Source organism: Anthonomus grandis, chromosome 5 (genome assembly GCF_022605725.1).
Source record: "Anthonomus grandis grandis chromosome 5, icAntGran1.3, whole genome shotgun sequence".
In the NCBI taxonomy this organism is placed as follows: domain Eukaryota; kingdom Metazoa; phylum Arthropoda; class Insecta; order Coleoptera; family Curculionidae; genus Anthonomus; species Anthonomus grandis.
Window position 1 is genome coordinate 14,054,712 of NC_065550.1, and position 18,333 is coordinate 14,073,044.

The 18,333-nt window shown below is 32.4% G+C and overlaps 1 protein-coding gene and 1 long non-coding RNA gene across 5 annotated transcripts in view; one reads left to right on the forward strand and one right to left on the reverse strand.

The window, feature by feature from the left end:
• The window catches only part of LOC126736579 (receptor-type tyrosine-protein phosphatase kappa-like), a 130,367-nt gene that overhangs the window by 35,959 nt on the left and 76,075 nt on the right, over positions 1-18,333 (forward strand). For 2 of the 4 annotated variants that reach the window (XM_050440981.1, XM_050440980.1), the window contains exon 4: positions 899-960. The exons of the other annotated variants lie outside the window; for them this stretch is intronic. In XM_050440981.1, the coding sequence (XP_050296938.1) occupies positions 899-960 (62 nt within the window). The remainder of the gene's footprint in view (positions 1-898; positions 961-18,333) is intronic. 4 annotated transcript variants of the gene reach the window in all.
• The window catches only part of LOC126736612 (uncharacterized), a 54,686-nt gene continuing 49,805 nt past the window's right edge, over positions 13,453-18,333 (reverse strand). Inside the window, exons 4-6 of the long non-coding RNA XR_007660703.1 lie at positions 14,252-14,276; positions 13,998-14,199; positions 13,453-13,948 (exon numbers count right to left, since the gene is read on the reverse strand). This is a non-coding gene — a long non-coding RNA (uncharacterized LOC126736612). The remainder of the gene's footprint in view (positions 13,949-13,997; positions 14,200-14,251; positions 14,277-18,333) is intronic.

The window sequence follows — 18,333 nt, forward strand, 5'->3', positions numbered from 1 at the left end:
CGAAGCCGAATATAATTCGTTTGTAGTGATGAGATTCATTAATCGTGTTCTGATCGCCACCATCACATAACTAGCGACCTATAATAAGTTGCTGCCTGGCCAAGTATTAGGTCGAAAACAATGACAATTACCATCTAAGTCATCTGTATAAAAATATCGCTTATCACCATGCTAGTATAGACAATAATTTGTAAAATGCTAGTGCTGCTGATGATATGAAAAAAACGTTATGGGTCTTGAAAAAATATGAAGAGATACTCTAGTCATCTAGTGGTAGCAAACATGATTTGATTTTACAAAATTTAAAATCAAATCATGTCTCTGTTTAGACATCTGACTTATAGTCGTATTGTATTAAAATTGCATTGTATTTATAGTCCTGGTAAATGCCAGTTGATATGCTATTAGTGAATATGTTTATTAAAATTTACTAAATGTAAACTTTGCGAATCCCCCAAAAATTTATTCATTTTATTTCTTCACCTTGACTAGCTGTGATCTGTAATCCGCTATCATTTAATTTATTATCTATTTACGTAACGTGTATACTTCGCATGAGTTTGCTTATATAACTGCGTTTCGTTTTTCTATTTTAAAGTAACAACTAAGTGTTTTTTTTTAACAAAAGCACCTAGAGTGGGCATCATAGACTAAATTTGAACCGGACGGTCTCTATAATTAAATTATTGGCCAACGGGTGCCAATCACATATTTGGTCAGGGCAATCATCCCGTTGTCACCCGGTATACTTTCAATCAAAAGATTATATACACTTAAAAAAAAATTTAAGAGAGTTTAAATAAAGATTAAAAATTTACATAAAGAGTCATTATTGATTTGTTTCCTTTATTTCTTAACCTTAGTTTGATTTATTTTAATTATTTAATCTTTTTAATAGATCTAAATTTGGATTACATAAAGCTAAGCATACAATCCACATCAGCAACTTTTATAATAGAGGTAAGCCACTAGTATATATAAACGTTATTAACACTTTACTAAAATACCTAAAAACGAAAATAAAATATGTATGCGTCATATTTTGGATTAACGTAAAGATTTTTTATAGTATTATGAGTTATTTCTCAAAACGTTCATCATTAAATAATTTGGCCACAGAATTTTATAAAGCTATTTTTCATGCCAAATTGAACTTACAGTAATTTTTAATTGAAGTATAATTTACAATATTTGAAAGCATAGTTGCCTAAGTTTTTTTTATATCAAAAAAAGTTGTTATAAGTTTAGTTTTTGCGGAAATTTTGATACAGCGAGCATTCAAGTTAGTGATGCGAGGAGTCCGGATTAATCGTCCGTTCAATCCGAATATCAAATTATTCCGAATCAATCCGGATATCTAAATCGTCCGGATACACGCCGCCTGTCGTCCGTTCGACCGACAATGAAATATTTGTATGAGCTTGCACGAGTTCCACGTTCCACCGGCTAAGAGAATCCGAATTAAATCGTCCGGACAAACACCCGACAATCGGATTCGGAATCGGTAATATCGTCGCGTTGCCTTGTGGAAGGAGGCGCGCCAGGCGGACGATTCAGCCGGTCTCTTCGCAGTCCAGTGTCGGCGTATGATGCTAATAGATGAATTGATTTAAAAATATAATTTCTTTGATACCAGTGCGGTGTAATTCTATAGATTAATCTATTCTTAATAGTCGTTTGTAGTGAATAATTATTACAATTCCAACTATGATTTGGAGTAAATTAGGAAGATAGGAAGTTTGTTGAAAACAATTAAAATAAGGAAAAACATTTATTAGAAATAAAGGAATATATTAAACAAACATAAATATTAAACATTAATATAACAAGGTGTCTGCTTAACTAATTAATAAAATTCAAACAAAAAACAATTTTCTTTGTTAACTTAAAATGAAAAATAATTATGAACGTATTTAACAGTCTTAATATTTTAATTAGAAACTACATAAATATTTCAAGTCTAACTTCATGCCTAAAGCTAAAAACAAAACGAAATTTTAAGTTTAATTGAAGTAACAAGTCGCCTGTCGACTACAGAACTAATAAAAAAATAACAACATGACATTTTAAAAAACACTGTTTAAAAATAAAATCATATGCAGGTTTTTTGGTGATAATCTGTTTCTGCGAATATTAGCCAGTTGACCCGCTTTTGAAAACAGTCTTTCGCTAGGTACGGAGGAAGCTGGCACACATAAATATTTTAAATGCAATGTGTACAACTCTGGCATCATAAATTTATGTTTGTCCCAAAACTCTAATGGATTGTTTTTGCGATCACTATGCTGCATTTCTAAATATTGACGCATACAAAGTGTCGAAGTGGTAGATGGTGTGGTTTTGGTTTTCACATCTTTAATTTTTGTGTCAAAATGTAACTACAGCGACATCTTTTCTTATGGAATTTGATCTCTTGATGAAGTACTAGCAGTTAGGGAATAATCTTCATGATCGAGATTTTGAACATGAACTGAAGTGTATTTTTAGCATTATCTTCCAAACCGAAAGCTGTTTTTTTAATCTGGGATCCAAAAAAGTGCTTTTGGCAGCAATTTTGTTGGTTTCTAATGGCACCAAGCGTCGTGAAATTATATCTAAAAGCTTTGATTGTAACCAAAGACTGATATCTGTATTTGGTTTAATTGTTTTTATATTTAATTGTAGTCCTCTAATGAGAGGGATCACCAAAGACATAGTTACGAATTTCTCACCTGAAAGTTCTGTCGTCATCATGTCAAAGAGTCTGAGAAGTGGCACACAATCTGCTATTACTGTCCATTCAGAAGCATCCAGAAAATCAGGAGCTGTAGGTAAAGTGGTTACTCCGATAGACAGGGGGTCTTTAATTTCTAAAAGTCTCTCCAACATAAACAAAATAGAATTCCACCTTGTGTCAACAGATTGCTTGACTTTAAGTAAAGGCATGTTCATCTGCTCTTGGCATTTTTTTAATTTGCCAGTGGCAAGGCCACTGTGTTTGAAATATCCAACAAGACTTTTGCATTTTTTTATAATATCTATTAATAGCATGTTAGTATCTAAGGCCTCTTTCACGATTAAATTCAAAGTATGCGCTACACATGGGTGATGGTTTAGACGCAAATGCTCTATAATAGCGTTTTTAATGTTCGCACCGTTATCCGAAACAACTGTAACAACTTTATCCATAAGGTTCCAATCATTAAGAATAAAAGATAAGTCCTCACTAATATGTTTTCCCGTGTGTGACACGCTTGATAGCTCTTTAAAAGCTAAAACGCGTGAATTTAATGTCTTTGCATAAACAAAATGGCATGTAGCTGACAAATATGATATATTACTGTCTGATTGCCATATATCTGTAGTAATTGACACATATTTTACGTCACATAACACTGCTTTCAACTTCGCGACTTCCTCGTTATATATTTCTGGCAAAAGTCTGTTTGACAAAATATGTCGACTGGGAACCAAATAGAGAGAATTCAGTGTCCTGGAATATTCCAAAAAACCTTCATTTTCGACTATGGAAAGGTGTGGTACAATAATATAATAGTGATATATGTTATTTATTTTCAAGTATCATACTGTATATTAATTTGTTATACCATGAATTATTATTATTGTTAAATATTTATGCAATACTATTGCACACGTATGCACGACAATTATGTAGAACACTGTTTTTAAAATAACTACTAATATACCAGATATCATCGAAGAGAGTAATATACAATGGTGTAAGCGCATTTGGCATTCTTATTTATAATTCCTAAATCGAACCTTCACATGGCGACCCTGCCAGTGCCAAACACCATTTTTTAGTGCATTTTTCAGTAAGAGTAGTAATTGTTCTATATGTATATAGTACAAAAAGAAAAATGTTTATAGTAAAACCGTGGTAAAAGTATGGGAGCTAGTTGCTGTAAAGTGTGCTAATGTACAGTAACATACAGTGTGAGTCAATATGGGTACTACTAACACCAAGCATGCTGAAGTTACGGACACAGGTGTTGTAAACTCCAATTTTATAGTGGAAGAACAAGCTATAAATGTCCCTATGGATATCCGTATTCTGCTGTATATAATGACTGTGGCTGTTGTAACCTTGGTGTTACTAAAAATTAGGAAGGCTTACCGCAGAAACATGAAAAGAGACTTGTCAAGAAGTCTTATGCTGAAGGCTCCAGTTGGTGATGTCTACTAATAGTAAGACTATTACATAGTGGTTTGTGTTTGTGAGTCCGTGTTAGTGAAAGAAGAAGCAATGTGTTGGTGTAGAAAAACATTTTAGTAAAACCTGAAAGCAGTGACATTAAGGACGAGCGATTAAACGCCACCTGTTTATTAGAAGATGGAAGAAGGAGATGTAATGGAGATTTTGCATCCGTCCCAGGACATGGACCACACAAATGTTATATTATAGTTGGTATGTAATTTTATTTATTTGTGCATATTTAGAATAAGATTTTTTGGCTATTTAGCAGTTTTAAAATATTTTTGGGGGTAAAACTATTTTTTTTTATTAGTTCATAAAGTAATCGAAAGTTATAATATTATAATATATTATAAAGTTACATATTACATATATATAGCTGAATAATAATTTTTATGTTGGATTTTTGTTTACATTTTTCATGTACTACTATTATGTTAGATTTTTTTTACTGTAATTTAGGCTAAATTTAGTTATTTTTATGTCATCAGCTTGGGAGGAACTTTATACCAAGTTATCAAATTTAAAAATATTAATTACTAACGAATCAAAAAGAGTCTTAAAGAAAAAAATACCTAAATCAGAGGAAATTAAAAAAGAAGTTAGGGATAATTTACTTAAATACTATAATACCTTTGTGCAACTTGTATTACATGATTACAAAAATTTAAGTCAAGAACAGTATTTTGCTATTAAAAAACTTTTTTCCGTCTCAAGAGATAAAGTAGTCAGGGTATATCAAGTATTAAATGTTTCGTATAAAATACCTACATCGTGCACTGAACTAATTGATCCAAACGTGATTGAGGAGGATATTATTGACAGTGAAAACTCTTCAGAGGGTTCAGACGAAGAAAATACAAACACTGAAATTAAAATTGAAACTGGCAAAATGGCGATGACTAAAATTGATTTTTTTAATTTCACCAGCAGGGTTTTGTGCAATGATTTTGATGGCTCAGCGGATAAACTTCGATCTTTTATTGACGCACTAACTTTAATCCAAGAAAATTGCGAAGGGCACGAAGCAAATGCCGTGGCTCTTATTAAAACTAAATTAGTTGGTAAAGCAAGAGACCTTATTGGCGATAATGATACCATACCAATTATAATTCAAAAACTAACAAGCAATATTAAGGGTGAAAGTTCGCAGTTAGTTTCGGCAAAATTATTAGCTCTTAAACAAGGATCCAGCGATACATCAAAATATGCATCTGACATAGAAGCTTTAGCAACAAGCTTAAAAAGAGCGTACATAAATGAAGGTGTACCAGTAAATGTAGCAGAGGGTTATACAACTAATATTGCAGTTAAAGCCCTAAAATCGAATGCAACCTCAGAAAGATCCAGGTTGATAATGGAAGCAGGCACATTCAACACAACTCAAGACGCCTTGACAAAGTTTGTTAGCGTCGAAACTGAATCAAAAAATTGTACAGTCCTTTTTACACAAAATCGATTCAACAATAGAGGAAATCCAAATTATAGAGGTCATTATCCTAGGGCGCAAGGACAATGGACAAGAGGATTTAATAGAAATCCTGAAGTTCCTATCCATAATAATTATCATGGTGGCCATAGCAGATATAGAGGTCACAGGGGCTATTCTCAACGAGGCAGAGGAAACTATTCTGTGCGCAGCTTTGAGACAGATAATTCGGGAAACGAATTATCACCCCAACCAGGTCCATTGGGGGAGCAATAAATATTTTTAACATGGACCTATCGTTGTCAAATTTTATCGTCGTTCAGACCCAAATGACACAAAATGAAACAATAACATTAATCGTAGATACTGGTGCCGATATTTCTTTAATTAAGCGAACAAAAATCGATAAAAACCAAATAGTTGACAGAGCAAATGCTAGCAGGATAAACGGTGTTACAGAAGGACATATAACTTCCATAGGTACTACTAAAACTGTAATGTTTATTGACAATTTTTCTTTAAAACAAAATTTTCACATAGTTGAGGATAATTTTCCCATACCAGCAGATGGAATTCTTGGTAGAGATTTTATTACACAATATCAATGTCAATTGGACTACTCTAATTAAACAATGCAAATAAGACTTCATAATAATTTTATCTCTATACCAATTCATGACAGCCCTGCAAAAGATATGTTAATTATCCCCCCGAGATGTGAAATAATTAGAAAAGTAGAAAAGTTAAAATATCTTAAAGAAGATTCGGTTGTATTAAATAACGAAATATCCCCAGGCGTTTTCATAGCATCAACCATAATTTCTAGGTCAAGTCCAATAATTAAAATTCTAAATACAACATGCGAAACCATAACCATAAATAATCCTAAAATTGTAACCGAACCCCTAAAAAACTTTTCGTGTTATCAATTGCATTGTAATCAAAATAACCGAAAAGATCAACTATTAAAGGAATTAAATAAAAACATCCCGGAATGCGCGAAAAAGGAAACCACCGAATTATGCATGGAATTTGCTGATATATTTGGGTTAAAATGTGATAAATTAACAACAAACAATTTTTATAAACAAAAAATTAAATTAGCTGATGAGCAACCTTTCTATATAAAAAATTATCGAACACCGCTTTCTCAATCTAAAGAAATAAATGCACAGGTAAGTAAAATGTTAGAGGAAAACATAATAGAGGAATCTAATGCCGTTTACAATAGTCCAATCCTTTTGGTACCTAAGAAATCTAAGGGTCATGATAAAAAATGGCGACTAGTAGTGGATTTTAGAGAGGCAAATAAGAAAATTATCCCTGATAAATTTCCATTGCCTCGAATTGACGATATTTTAGACCAACTAGGCCGTGCTAAATGGTTTTCAACCCTAGATTTAAAGGCGGGCTTTCATCAAATACCACTTGCAGAAGAATCTAGAGATTTCACAACTTTTAGTACAAGTACAGGTAGCTACAGATTTACAAGGTTACCATTTGGCCTCAGAATAAGCCCAAACAGTTTCCAGAGGATGATGAATATAGCATTTGCTGGAATAACACCTGAAAAGGCTTTCTTGTACATGGATGACGTAATTGTAATTGGTTGTTCAAAAAATCATCATTTACAAAATTTACGTAGTGTATTTGAAACGTGCAGAAAATACAATTTAAAATTAAATCCCGAAAAATGCAATTTTTTTTCGCAAGAAGTTACCTACCTAGGTCACAGGATTACTAGTAATGGAATTTTGCCTGACGAGTCAAAATACGACATTATTAATAAATACCCAGAGCCTAGAAATGCTGATGAAGTAAAACGCTTTATAGCATTTTGTAACTATTATCGCAGGTTTATTCGAAACTTCGCAGAAATTGCAAAACCTCTTAATATGTTAACAAGAAAAAATACGCAATTCGAATGGAGTGAAAAATGTAAACAAGCTTTTATTTATCTTAAAAATTCGTTGTTGCAACCCGAAATTTTACAATACCCAGACTTTAATAAACAATTTATTTTAACAACAGACGCATCAAAAAATGCTTGTGGCGCTATATTATCACAAAACTTGAATGGGCAAGAATTGCCAATAGCTTACGCTTCAAAATCATTCACTAAAGGAGAATCTAATAAAGCGACTATAGAACAAGAATTAGTAGCCATCCACTGGGCGATTCAGTATTTTAGGCCATATTTGTACGGAAATAAATTTTTGGTAAAATCTGACCATAAGCCTTTAGTGTATCTCTTTTCTATGAAAGACCCATCTTCAAAACTTACCAGGATGCGATTAGATTTAGAAGAATATAATTTTGAAATTGAATATATTAAAGGAAAGGACAATGTAGGAGCAGATGCATTATCGAGAATTTGTATTAGCGAACTAAGCGATTTGGCGATAAATAACAAAACAGTCAACGTATTTGCAGTAACACGGGCAATGGCAAAAAAGAATACTACCTTAACAGAAGATAATAGCGAGAATGCTAGCATGCCGTTTACGGTTAAACCAAAAGTCTTAGAGACTTTAGAAAATAGTAATATTTTAAAATTAGCTTATGTAAAATTTAAAATTCAGCATAAATATCTATGGATAATTATGGGTAAGAATAAAGATTTTATAATCGAGGATAAAATGTTAATCAGTAATGACAAATCATTCTTAGGAACAGTTTTGTCTAAGCTGGAAAAAATGGCTGCTGATTGCAACATTAAGGAACTAAAGCTAAAAATAACAGATGAAATATTTAAATTGTGCACAATAAACGAATTAAAAAAAAATTGCTTTAAGTAAATTAAAAAATCTTACTATTTTTCTGTATGAAGAGCCCAAAATTATTAAAAATAATGATGACAAGTTAGCGTTAGTACAGGAATATCATGATAATCCACTTACCGGAGGTCACTGTGGACAGAAAAAATTGCTTAAGAAGTTAAGAACAAATTACCGATGGAAAGGAATGTCCCGCGATGTCAACAAATACGTTAAAAAATGTCAAAAGTGTCAAATTAATAAGAGAAAAATAACTCATTCAGAGCCAATGGTAATAACACCTACACCACAAAAAGCATTTGACATCACATGTATCGACACGATTGGACCATTCAGAAAAACTCCTAACAACAATATGTATGCAATAACAATCCAGTGCGAGTTAACTAAATTTGTCAAAATTATCCCTATTCCGAATAAAGAAGCTAAAACTATAGCTAGGGCAATGTTTAATGAATTTATTCTTAATTATGGCCCAATGCAGGAAATCAGAACCGATATGGGCACTGAGTATAAAAACGAAGTACTTACATCACTTTCTGAACTTCTAAAAATTAAACATTCTATTTCGACAGCCTACCATAGTCAAACTATAGGTGGTTGCGAAAGAAATCATAGAGTCTTAAATGAGTTTCTTAGAATGTACATAAACGAAATGCAAGACGATTGGGATGAATGGACAAACTATTTCAGCTTTTGTTATAACACAACTCCCAGTGTATATCACGAATATACGCCATTTGAATTAGTTTTTGCACGTAAGGTTGATTTTTCTAATATTTTAAATGGTACTTTGATAGACCCTGTATATAATATCGACGCATATTATCAAGAAGTCAGATATCGCTTACAAATTGCAAATAGACGAGCCAATGATTTTATTCAAAAAGCAAAAGTTCAGCGAAAATTAGAATACGATAAACAGTCTAAAGAAATATATTTAAAACCCGGTGACTCAGTACTTTTAAATAATGAAAATAGAACGAAATTTGACCCTTGGTATAAAGGCCCTTTCGTAGTAGAGGAGGTAGAAGGTGTAAATTGTATATTAAGTAATAGTAAAAGTGACGCTAAAGTGAAAGTGCATAAAAATAGATTACAGCATTTTTATAAGTGATTATAGTGAAAAAGCCATTTTCAGTGTTTATCGTAGAAAAAAAAAGAAAAACAATTAATTATGTCAATTATAGCAGTTGTACCGAAAAGAAAACATGTACTAGTTTTAATTTACTAACCTTGTAACCTAATATTTTATAATACATATTATGTACTCATAAGTCAATGCAAAGCTTCGCAAAAAGAGGTTCATAATTTAATAACTTAACACGTATTGTTTAGGCTTCGAAATAGTTAAGAATTATGTAGCATTATATTTAAATTAAACAACTTAAGTACATGTGTACTTTAATTAAGTAATAAGTTTATTTAGGTAATAAGTTTGTTTAAGTAAAATTAGGGTTAACATTTTAGGTTTCATTTAAAAAAAAAAATATATATATTTAAATCTATACTCGATCGATAAATACCTTTCTTTTCTATCCTTTCTTTATTATTTATTTTCTTTCTATTATTCCTCTTATCTTTTTCTTAACACTTTCCTTGAACCTCTAATAATTTTATTTTTATTGTAAAATAGAAGTGTAAAATGTAGTAAAAAAGCGCATATACCTTATGAATATTTATTTTTGTACGAAAGTACTCCATTTTTATTTCATTAAAAATGTAGTTCATTCTTTCAAAAGGGGGAGATGTGGTACAATAATATAATAGTGATATATGTTATTTATTTTCAAGTATCATACTGTATATTAATTTGTTATACCATGAATTATTATTATTGTTAAATATTTATGCAATACTATTGCACACGTATGCACGACAATTATGTAGAACACTGTTTTTAAAATAACTACTAATATACCAGATATCATCGAAGAGAGTAATATACAATGGTGTAAGCGCATTTGGCATTCTTATTTATAATTCCTAAATCGAACCTTCACAAAGGGGCTGAAAGTCTTTAGTAATCAATTTCACTAGACTAATATCAAATTGTTTTTTTTGAAGAGCTGAAAGTTCATTGGGAATACTACCGCCATATAATTTTAATTGTCGTCCCCCTGGTCGCGCCCGTTTTATAGTCTTTTGAATTCCTGAGGGAGATTTTGATTTGACTGCTTGATGTTCGATATGAATTCCATAACTTGTACTAGGTCCAGGTTCAGATAATATATCTAGCTGAGGAGCTTTAGAATTGGCACTTTCAAGTTCCTCTTGCATTTCAATATCAGAAACAGGAGGAAGATCAACAGAAAGGCTTTTAGAAACATTACTTCCGTCTTCGTTTTCTTCTACGTGAGTTGCGGAATTAGAAACAACACTATCCCTTTTTATATGTTCATTGTATTGAATCGGATGTTTTTTTTTAATGTGTTGGCCTAAGTTGCCTGTGCTCCCAAAGTACTTCATTGTACTCATTTAGAAACAAGAGAGAATACGAGAAAGCCCAAATTGTTTAAGGGTCGCCTGACCTTCAGAAGTTTTTTTGTAAACAAAGCATTTTTGTATTGATATTTTGCATCATTTAAAATACACATAATTTATTACATACATAATTAGCTATTTTAGTTTGAACATCATGTAGAAATCCGTAAAAACGAAATGTCTAATGGGTTGCATAATGCATACCTTATATTCGAAAAACAGCTATAAAAAACGTTTATCGGACGGTCGAGCATCGAGCCCGAAAGCCGAAACATGGCATAATTTGCCGAACGGGCGAGACATCGAGCGGATGAATTAATCCGGATGAAAAAACCGAATTTTCAACTCATCCGAATCAATTCTGTCCGGATATCGAATTAATCCGGATTTTTACAACACTAGCTCTATTGTCAATTATATTCCATTACACATTCATAAAAAGGTACAAATTTCGTAAATATAGAGCATCTATAACGTAAGAGTTTCAAATACCACATTTGTGATTTTTACTGATTACATGACCACCCTGTATAAAAACTAAAGTGGCCATTTTTCGGCCGGGTACGAAAAATGTAAAACGATGGCCGGGTAACCAATCGTTTTTAAATATATACATATTAGACTACATAATGCGACAATAATATCTCGTGGACCTCTCAAAAATACAGGATGTTATCTAGCGTATGGACTAAGGATGCAATCTAGAAACTCCTTCAAAAATTTTTATCGGGTTAATGTAAATGGTTAACTAATCAAATATAATAACGTGGCTAAAATAATCTTGGATGTTAAATTGAGATTTAATGAGCCTATTAATCAATGTATTTTAATGTTTTTATTTTTTGGCTTTAATTTAATATTGTCTGAAAATAGTACTGATCGCGACACCTAGTGTAAAGTGGGTTAATGGCATTGTAAAAATAAGAACCCCTAGAAGGTTCAGCCGACATATGAATAAAATATTTAGATGGCGTTAGCTGTTCTTCGTTTTGAATTTTTAAGCAATTTATTCGAATCAGGTTGTTTCTTCTCTCTGGCTAAAGTGATTTTTATATATGTCTATCCCATATATGTATAAATACTTATAATAATACATAAGTATTATATATAATAATAATATATAATACTTAATAATTTATACATATATGGTCTATCCTTTGTCATTGGTCATGTACGCCATGCGCAAGGATCAACTTTTTAGGTATTGGCATTTTCGATACCGGGCTGTTGCCGTTGTTTTTCCTGTAATTTGAATACTTTGCCTTTTGCGATTAGCCGCTCATTTCCGTACTCGCTGCAACTTAAATCCAAGTGGAGTAACGTTATATTCTAAATTTTAGTAGAACCGGACCTGCGTAGGATTATCCATCGAAGAGGTACCCAAAAATTGCCTTTTGGCTTTCTTTTCAAATGATATGGTCTTCAGGTTAAGAAGCTCAATTTCTCGAGGTTAAAACTTAACCTGAATTTGAATGATCTCATGTTTACCTCATGACAATACTAGTCATGTAATATGAGAAATTTATTTAGCTTAATAGCACTAGTATATTTCCATGCTTATTCACTGTTATAAACAGAGATACATTATTAAAATGTATGAACTTTTTTAAAATAATTATTACGACATTGTTTTGGTTTTCACGATATTGGCGCAGTCAGTAGCGTGAAAATTCGTGTTAATTTGAGTATATAGAATGTCGTCCGAACGTTTGTTTCAACACTTAAATAAATAAGCCTAATCAAACCAACCATAAGTTCATAAGATGATGCAATCTAGTTTCAGTTAGAAAATCAGGGAGAATTTCTATAGTATGGAACTTCTATAGCATGATCCATCATTGTAAGCAGCATCAATTTGTCTATTCAAGCATAACAAAAAAAATTAACAATAGCTCGGTGTGACGTAATGCGGGTAAGTTTTGGACACCAAAGTGTTCTCGCATATATTTTGTTCGAGGGTGTACTTTTCTGCATCTCGTACAAATTATGTTGCAACCGAGTTTTCTTCTCAGCTGTTGGCCATCTATGACAAACGATGCCGCTTTACTACTTGCCATGCCTTGTTTACTTTTATTCACGTTTGTATAGAGTTTATTAGTACTTGTAAAATCTTGAAAATTTCATGAATTAATTTTTTCTAAATTTTCGATTCTGAATAAGTCAAAATAATAAACATCCAATGAAACATTATATTTAGAAGAACTAATTAAATTTTCGTCCGAATGCGTCGCGAATCCAAAATTAAAATTACTGCACATAATACAAAAATTTGATGTGTTACTTAACGCACCAGAAGGGAAGATCAGTCCGTTTATTACATTGGGTTATGGGAGAGGCGGTGGGAGTGAGAAGGTCAAGAACTCCGGTAACGTTACGTTGAAATATAGTACTTGAAATAATAGAGCAGTAGAAGGATATAATTACTGTTACTAATATACAGAGTGTCCAAAATATTATATGCAAGGCAAAATTATTTACACGGAAAAAAAATTTAAATAGGTACGTAATTTTTTTCTAAGTAGTGATCTATCTACATGTAGTAGTAATTAAAAATAAATTGAAAACAATCATTTTGAAAACATTATATTTCAAATCGCTATTTACATGTCATAAGGATTTTTACATTGAGTTGTTATGCGACAACGACAAAAAGAACAGCAAGGCAATTCCGCTACACGGCAACAACAATTATTTTTACGTGCACATTTAGCACAATTGCAATTCGGGACTAATTCTTCGGCTGAAGGAAATATATTATCAGCAGATTTTGGAATAAGGATGTCATTTTCTAGCTTGTATCTATACATCAGAGGACCCAAAGGCAATGTTTCTTCTTTCAAGCAATTGTTTTGGGTATAAACAACAAAAAATGCTCGTAAAATATGTAGTCTGATTGATGCACTCGTAGGTGACAATAGTGTGACAGAAAAAGTTTTGCCATGGTGATACAGCCAATATCTTAAATCATCAAATGTTTTTGATGAGTTACCTTGGCGAAGTACCTGAACAAGATACTCTTCCGCACGCTGCACTGAATCCATCGACTTGAATTTCAGATGTACCCTAAAAATGTAATATTGAAATTTATTTTAAACAAGAATTGTAAGTTTACCTTTAGCCAAGTTACTAAGAAATTTTATTGGATTAGCACAAAGAGCACTACACTTGGTTCCAACTTTACTTGTATAATCAGCACCAGTCAAGTGGTAAAGAGCTGGAAGAACAGTACATAATTCTGGACCGTGACGAGTAGCCATTATGTGTACTGGAATATCTTTTTTAGTTGCCCCTACTCCTGCTCTAGACTAAATTTCCTAAAAAAAGCACTAATTTAGCAAAAGTTAAACATAGAACTAAAAAATTTACCTGTACACCTTAAGCTTTATATGTTCTGAAATGGTATAAAGCCATAACTATTATATCAGTATCGGAAGACAATATACAGGGTGATTGATGGTTGATGGTACCTTAGACGTTTACGGAGAATGGAAAATAATTTTTTTTAGCTGATGATCTAACGATTAAAAATATTTTTAGCGATGCAGCGTTGCCGCTTATACCAAAAAGTAGTAGCAACTTTGTTATTTTAAATGGAATACCCTGTATATTTTTTTATTTTCCGATCCGCTATCACTTTATGATTGGTTCTGTATAAGGTGTTCCTATACCTATCTTTAGTGGTTTTCGAGAAATTAATTATTTTCTTTATTTTTTGACGAAAACATAGATCCAAATAAATTTCTATTACTACGGCACTGGAACGCGCAGAACCTTGAAATTATAAACGTAATTTATGGAAGTATTGTACATTATTTTTCACTATGAAAATTTGTTCTACGTTATACAGGGTTGCTCAAAATTAGTGATTTTACCGCTAGATAGAAAAATGGTAAGTAGTGCATTTTTTTAAATGGAACACCCTGTATATTATAACATATTCTAAAAGGAAATTAAAATCCCTGTCTAAAGAGGTATTATATTCCTATATCGAAGTAGTTCGGTTTCGGAAATAAAAGCAATTTTCTGTAAAAATCGGAATATTTTGACATATTTGCTTTAGTTGGCCATGAAAGGTCATGATGAAACAATGCTATGCTATTGATGTTTGACAGTGACATTTAGTTGATTAATAGTAAATACGCTTGGGTGTTTTTTTTAAAATAGTGACCTAAAAATTCATTAAAATGGAAAGAAATAGTTATTCAAATGAAGTTTTGATAAATCTATTTATTATTCATGGACAATGTGACAAAATTGTAGCAAGAACATGCAGAAACTTCAAAGAAATGTACCTGAATTTTTCAAAAAATGGATAGAAGAAAATTTGTGCGAATACAAAATAACTTTATACAATTCTATATATAATAAAAGTCGTACATCTGCTTCTTCAATATTATTTCTTTGTAACATTTCTAGAGTACAAGGGTACGTGATGAACCAGATGACTGACATTTGATGTTCAAAATTTGTTGCACTACAAATTCTTTCAACTCCTTGCCAATAACGATGACCATGTTGTAACAAATATTTTCGGATGTATGTTTGCAGTTTAATTTTGTTATCTTCAAAACCCCAAAATTTATTCTCTTGAACAGGTAATGGTACATCATCGGCAATCGTATGAATTGTAATGTATTCTTTGCCGTATCTTTGAAATCTTTCTCCCGACTTAGGTGATAATTCTAAGTAGCTATCGAATATAAAATCAGTTCTACTAAGATGTCCTTTTAATGTACTACTTATCATGTTACAGAAGGCAATAGCAAGATCTTGAAAGGTTTACAAATTTTTCCACTGCACTTTTCGGATACCCATCATAACGTCCACCATCAAACAGAATTTGTTTGAATTTGCCAATAAAGTGTATTCTTCGCCATCTAATACTTTGTGTAATTCAACAAAAAAACTAGACTTTTGTGCTTCTTTTTTCAAAACGCCTTCTTCTTCAAAAAGGAAATTTGGTCTTGGGTCGGTTCAAACCTTAAAAGTGGACTTCATATTATACCCCCGTTCTTTTGCTAAGTCGATAATACGCTGAGTTTCTTTATTTTGTTTATGTGTACTTTTTGATTGCTTTTTGGAGCCAGTTCCAGCTACTGTTTTGAACGATGGAAGTTTAATTCGGCTAATGGTGTCAGAAAGAGGTTTCGTCAATTTTTCAAATCTGTCCATTCGAAATTGTTCATAAGCTTTACAGCCAGTCTCAAATATATTTAAAAGAGCTTCAGTTATTCCCGGAGGGGTCTGCTCCTGTGTGACGATGTTGCGTAACGGTTGATTTTCTTCTTCGAACGGATTTACGCGCATCATTTTCTCAAGAAGTGATTCCATTCTATCGGTTTTTGCTACTGTATATTCATGGTGAGCCTTGAGTTCATAGTTATCATTTTTAATAAATGTTTTTTCCCTGTATAAATTAATAATAGCCAAGATCTCATGATACACAAGTTCCCAAGCAGCAACAAAATCCTTCCTTCGAGTAGAACCAATAATTCCAGCTGTACCGGGTGTACAACTAAGAGAGGTCGCCGGCCATATCTGAGTAACTACTCATCGCACAGCGCAGGAAAAACATTTTATGATAAAAGCGATACAACATTGAAATAGAAAAAATTGCTTTTATTGAAAATATTCAAAGTAAATATTAGAAAAGAATGCTGTCATTTAAAAGTATTATAAATTCTAAACATTTTTTATTTCAAACTTTTTGTTCTAATCTGTCAAATAATAGGTGGGGGAAGGGTTGAATATTTATATCTAAAATTCTTGATAACATGGGATTGGCCTAACGAATTTTAAGGAGCTTACTTTTGCTTTAAAGGATAATTATTAGGCTTTTATGTGGTATAATTACTTAGCCATTTTAGTTGTTTGTTCAGCGCTAGAGGGCGGTTTGTTTTAATTTGTACTTTTTCAGCGCTTTTCTGGCAAATATTAAATACAACGATGTAATTTTTTTCATTTAGGCTAAAAGAGCATGAAAAAACATAGAAGCTGATGCAAACCGCAACTCGATATCTTATTTTATTCCGAAATTATTAATTAAAACATTTTTGAACAATGAAATCTGTCGCCGCGCTGGCATTATTGCGTCACATAGTCAACAGTGAACTTTGAAAACAAATAAATTTGATAAATATTTTTGGAGCCATGATAAAACGTTTATGATCGATGTCAAATGTAACGTCGAAGACAGATTTTGAAATCATTTTCAAGTTTTTAAAAATGCCAAACGTAGCTAGCAGTGTATTTTGAGTTAATGCACGCATTGCAGCCCGTATATATGCCCAAAGATATCCTAACAGAAGACACTATAGTCATAGAGTCTTTACCGGTTTAGCTACCAGGCTAAGAAATACTGAAATTATTCGCGGCAATATTCATCGAAGACGAAGGCGAGGGCGCATAGAGGCAAACGTTATAAATATTTTGGCATATATTGAAATAAACCCTCTCATAAGCATCCGAAATATTTCTAGGGAATTGCGAGTGTCCCTCGATACAGTAGAAAATATTCTGAAAGAGCACAGGATGGTGGTGTAAACCTGCATAATCTGCATTATTGGGCAGAACAAAATCCCTGTTGGATTTGCGCCGAGACTCAGCACCAAGGCAGGTGGACTGTAAATGTGTGGTGCGGAATTATTGGCGGAAATATTACTGGTCCTTTCATTTTCAATCAAACACTTTCTGCTAATGTGTATTTAATTTATTTGCAAAATGATCTCCCTGTTACTGGAAGATGTTGATTTGGAAACAAGAGGGCAAATAATTTTCCAACATGATGGTTGCCCTGCACATTCTGAAGTTCAAGTTCGTCGATACTTAACCAGACATTATCGTTTGTAAATAGGAAGAGGAAGTTTTTTTCCTTGGCCTGTTCGATCCCCAGATCTGACTGTTCTAGATTATTATCTGTGAGGAAGGATTATAGATTTAGTTTTTGTCACCCCACCCAAAACACAGAACGACATGCAGGACCGAATACGCAATGCAATAAATTCCTTACCCACAGCAGAAATCCAGACAGCGGTTCTGTCAACGACGCAACGACTACGACTGTGTATTGAAAATGAAGGAAAACAGTTTGAGCATCTAAAACACCATTAAAAATATAAAACAATTTATTTATTACACAAATTTGAGTTCCGGAGTTTTATTTTTATACAAAAACATTTTAATTAATAATTTCGGAATAAAATAAGATATCGAGTTGCGGTTTACGCCGGTTTTTATGTTTTTTCATGCTCTTTTAGCCTAAGTAAAAAAAATATATCGTTGTATTTAATATTTGCCAGAAAATCGCTGAAAAAGTCCAAGGTAACACAAATCGCCTTCTAGCGCTCAACAAAACAACTAAGTCGGCTAAGTAATTATACCACATACAAGCCTGATAATTATTCTTGAAAACAAAAGTAAGCTCGTTAAAATTGGTTAGGCCAATCAAA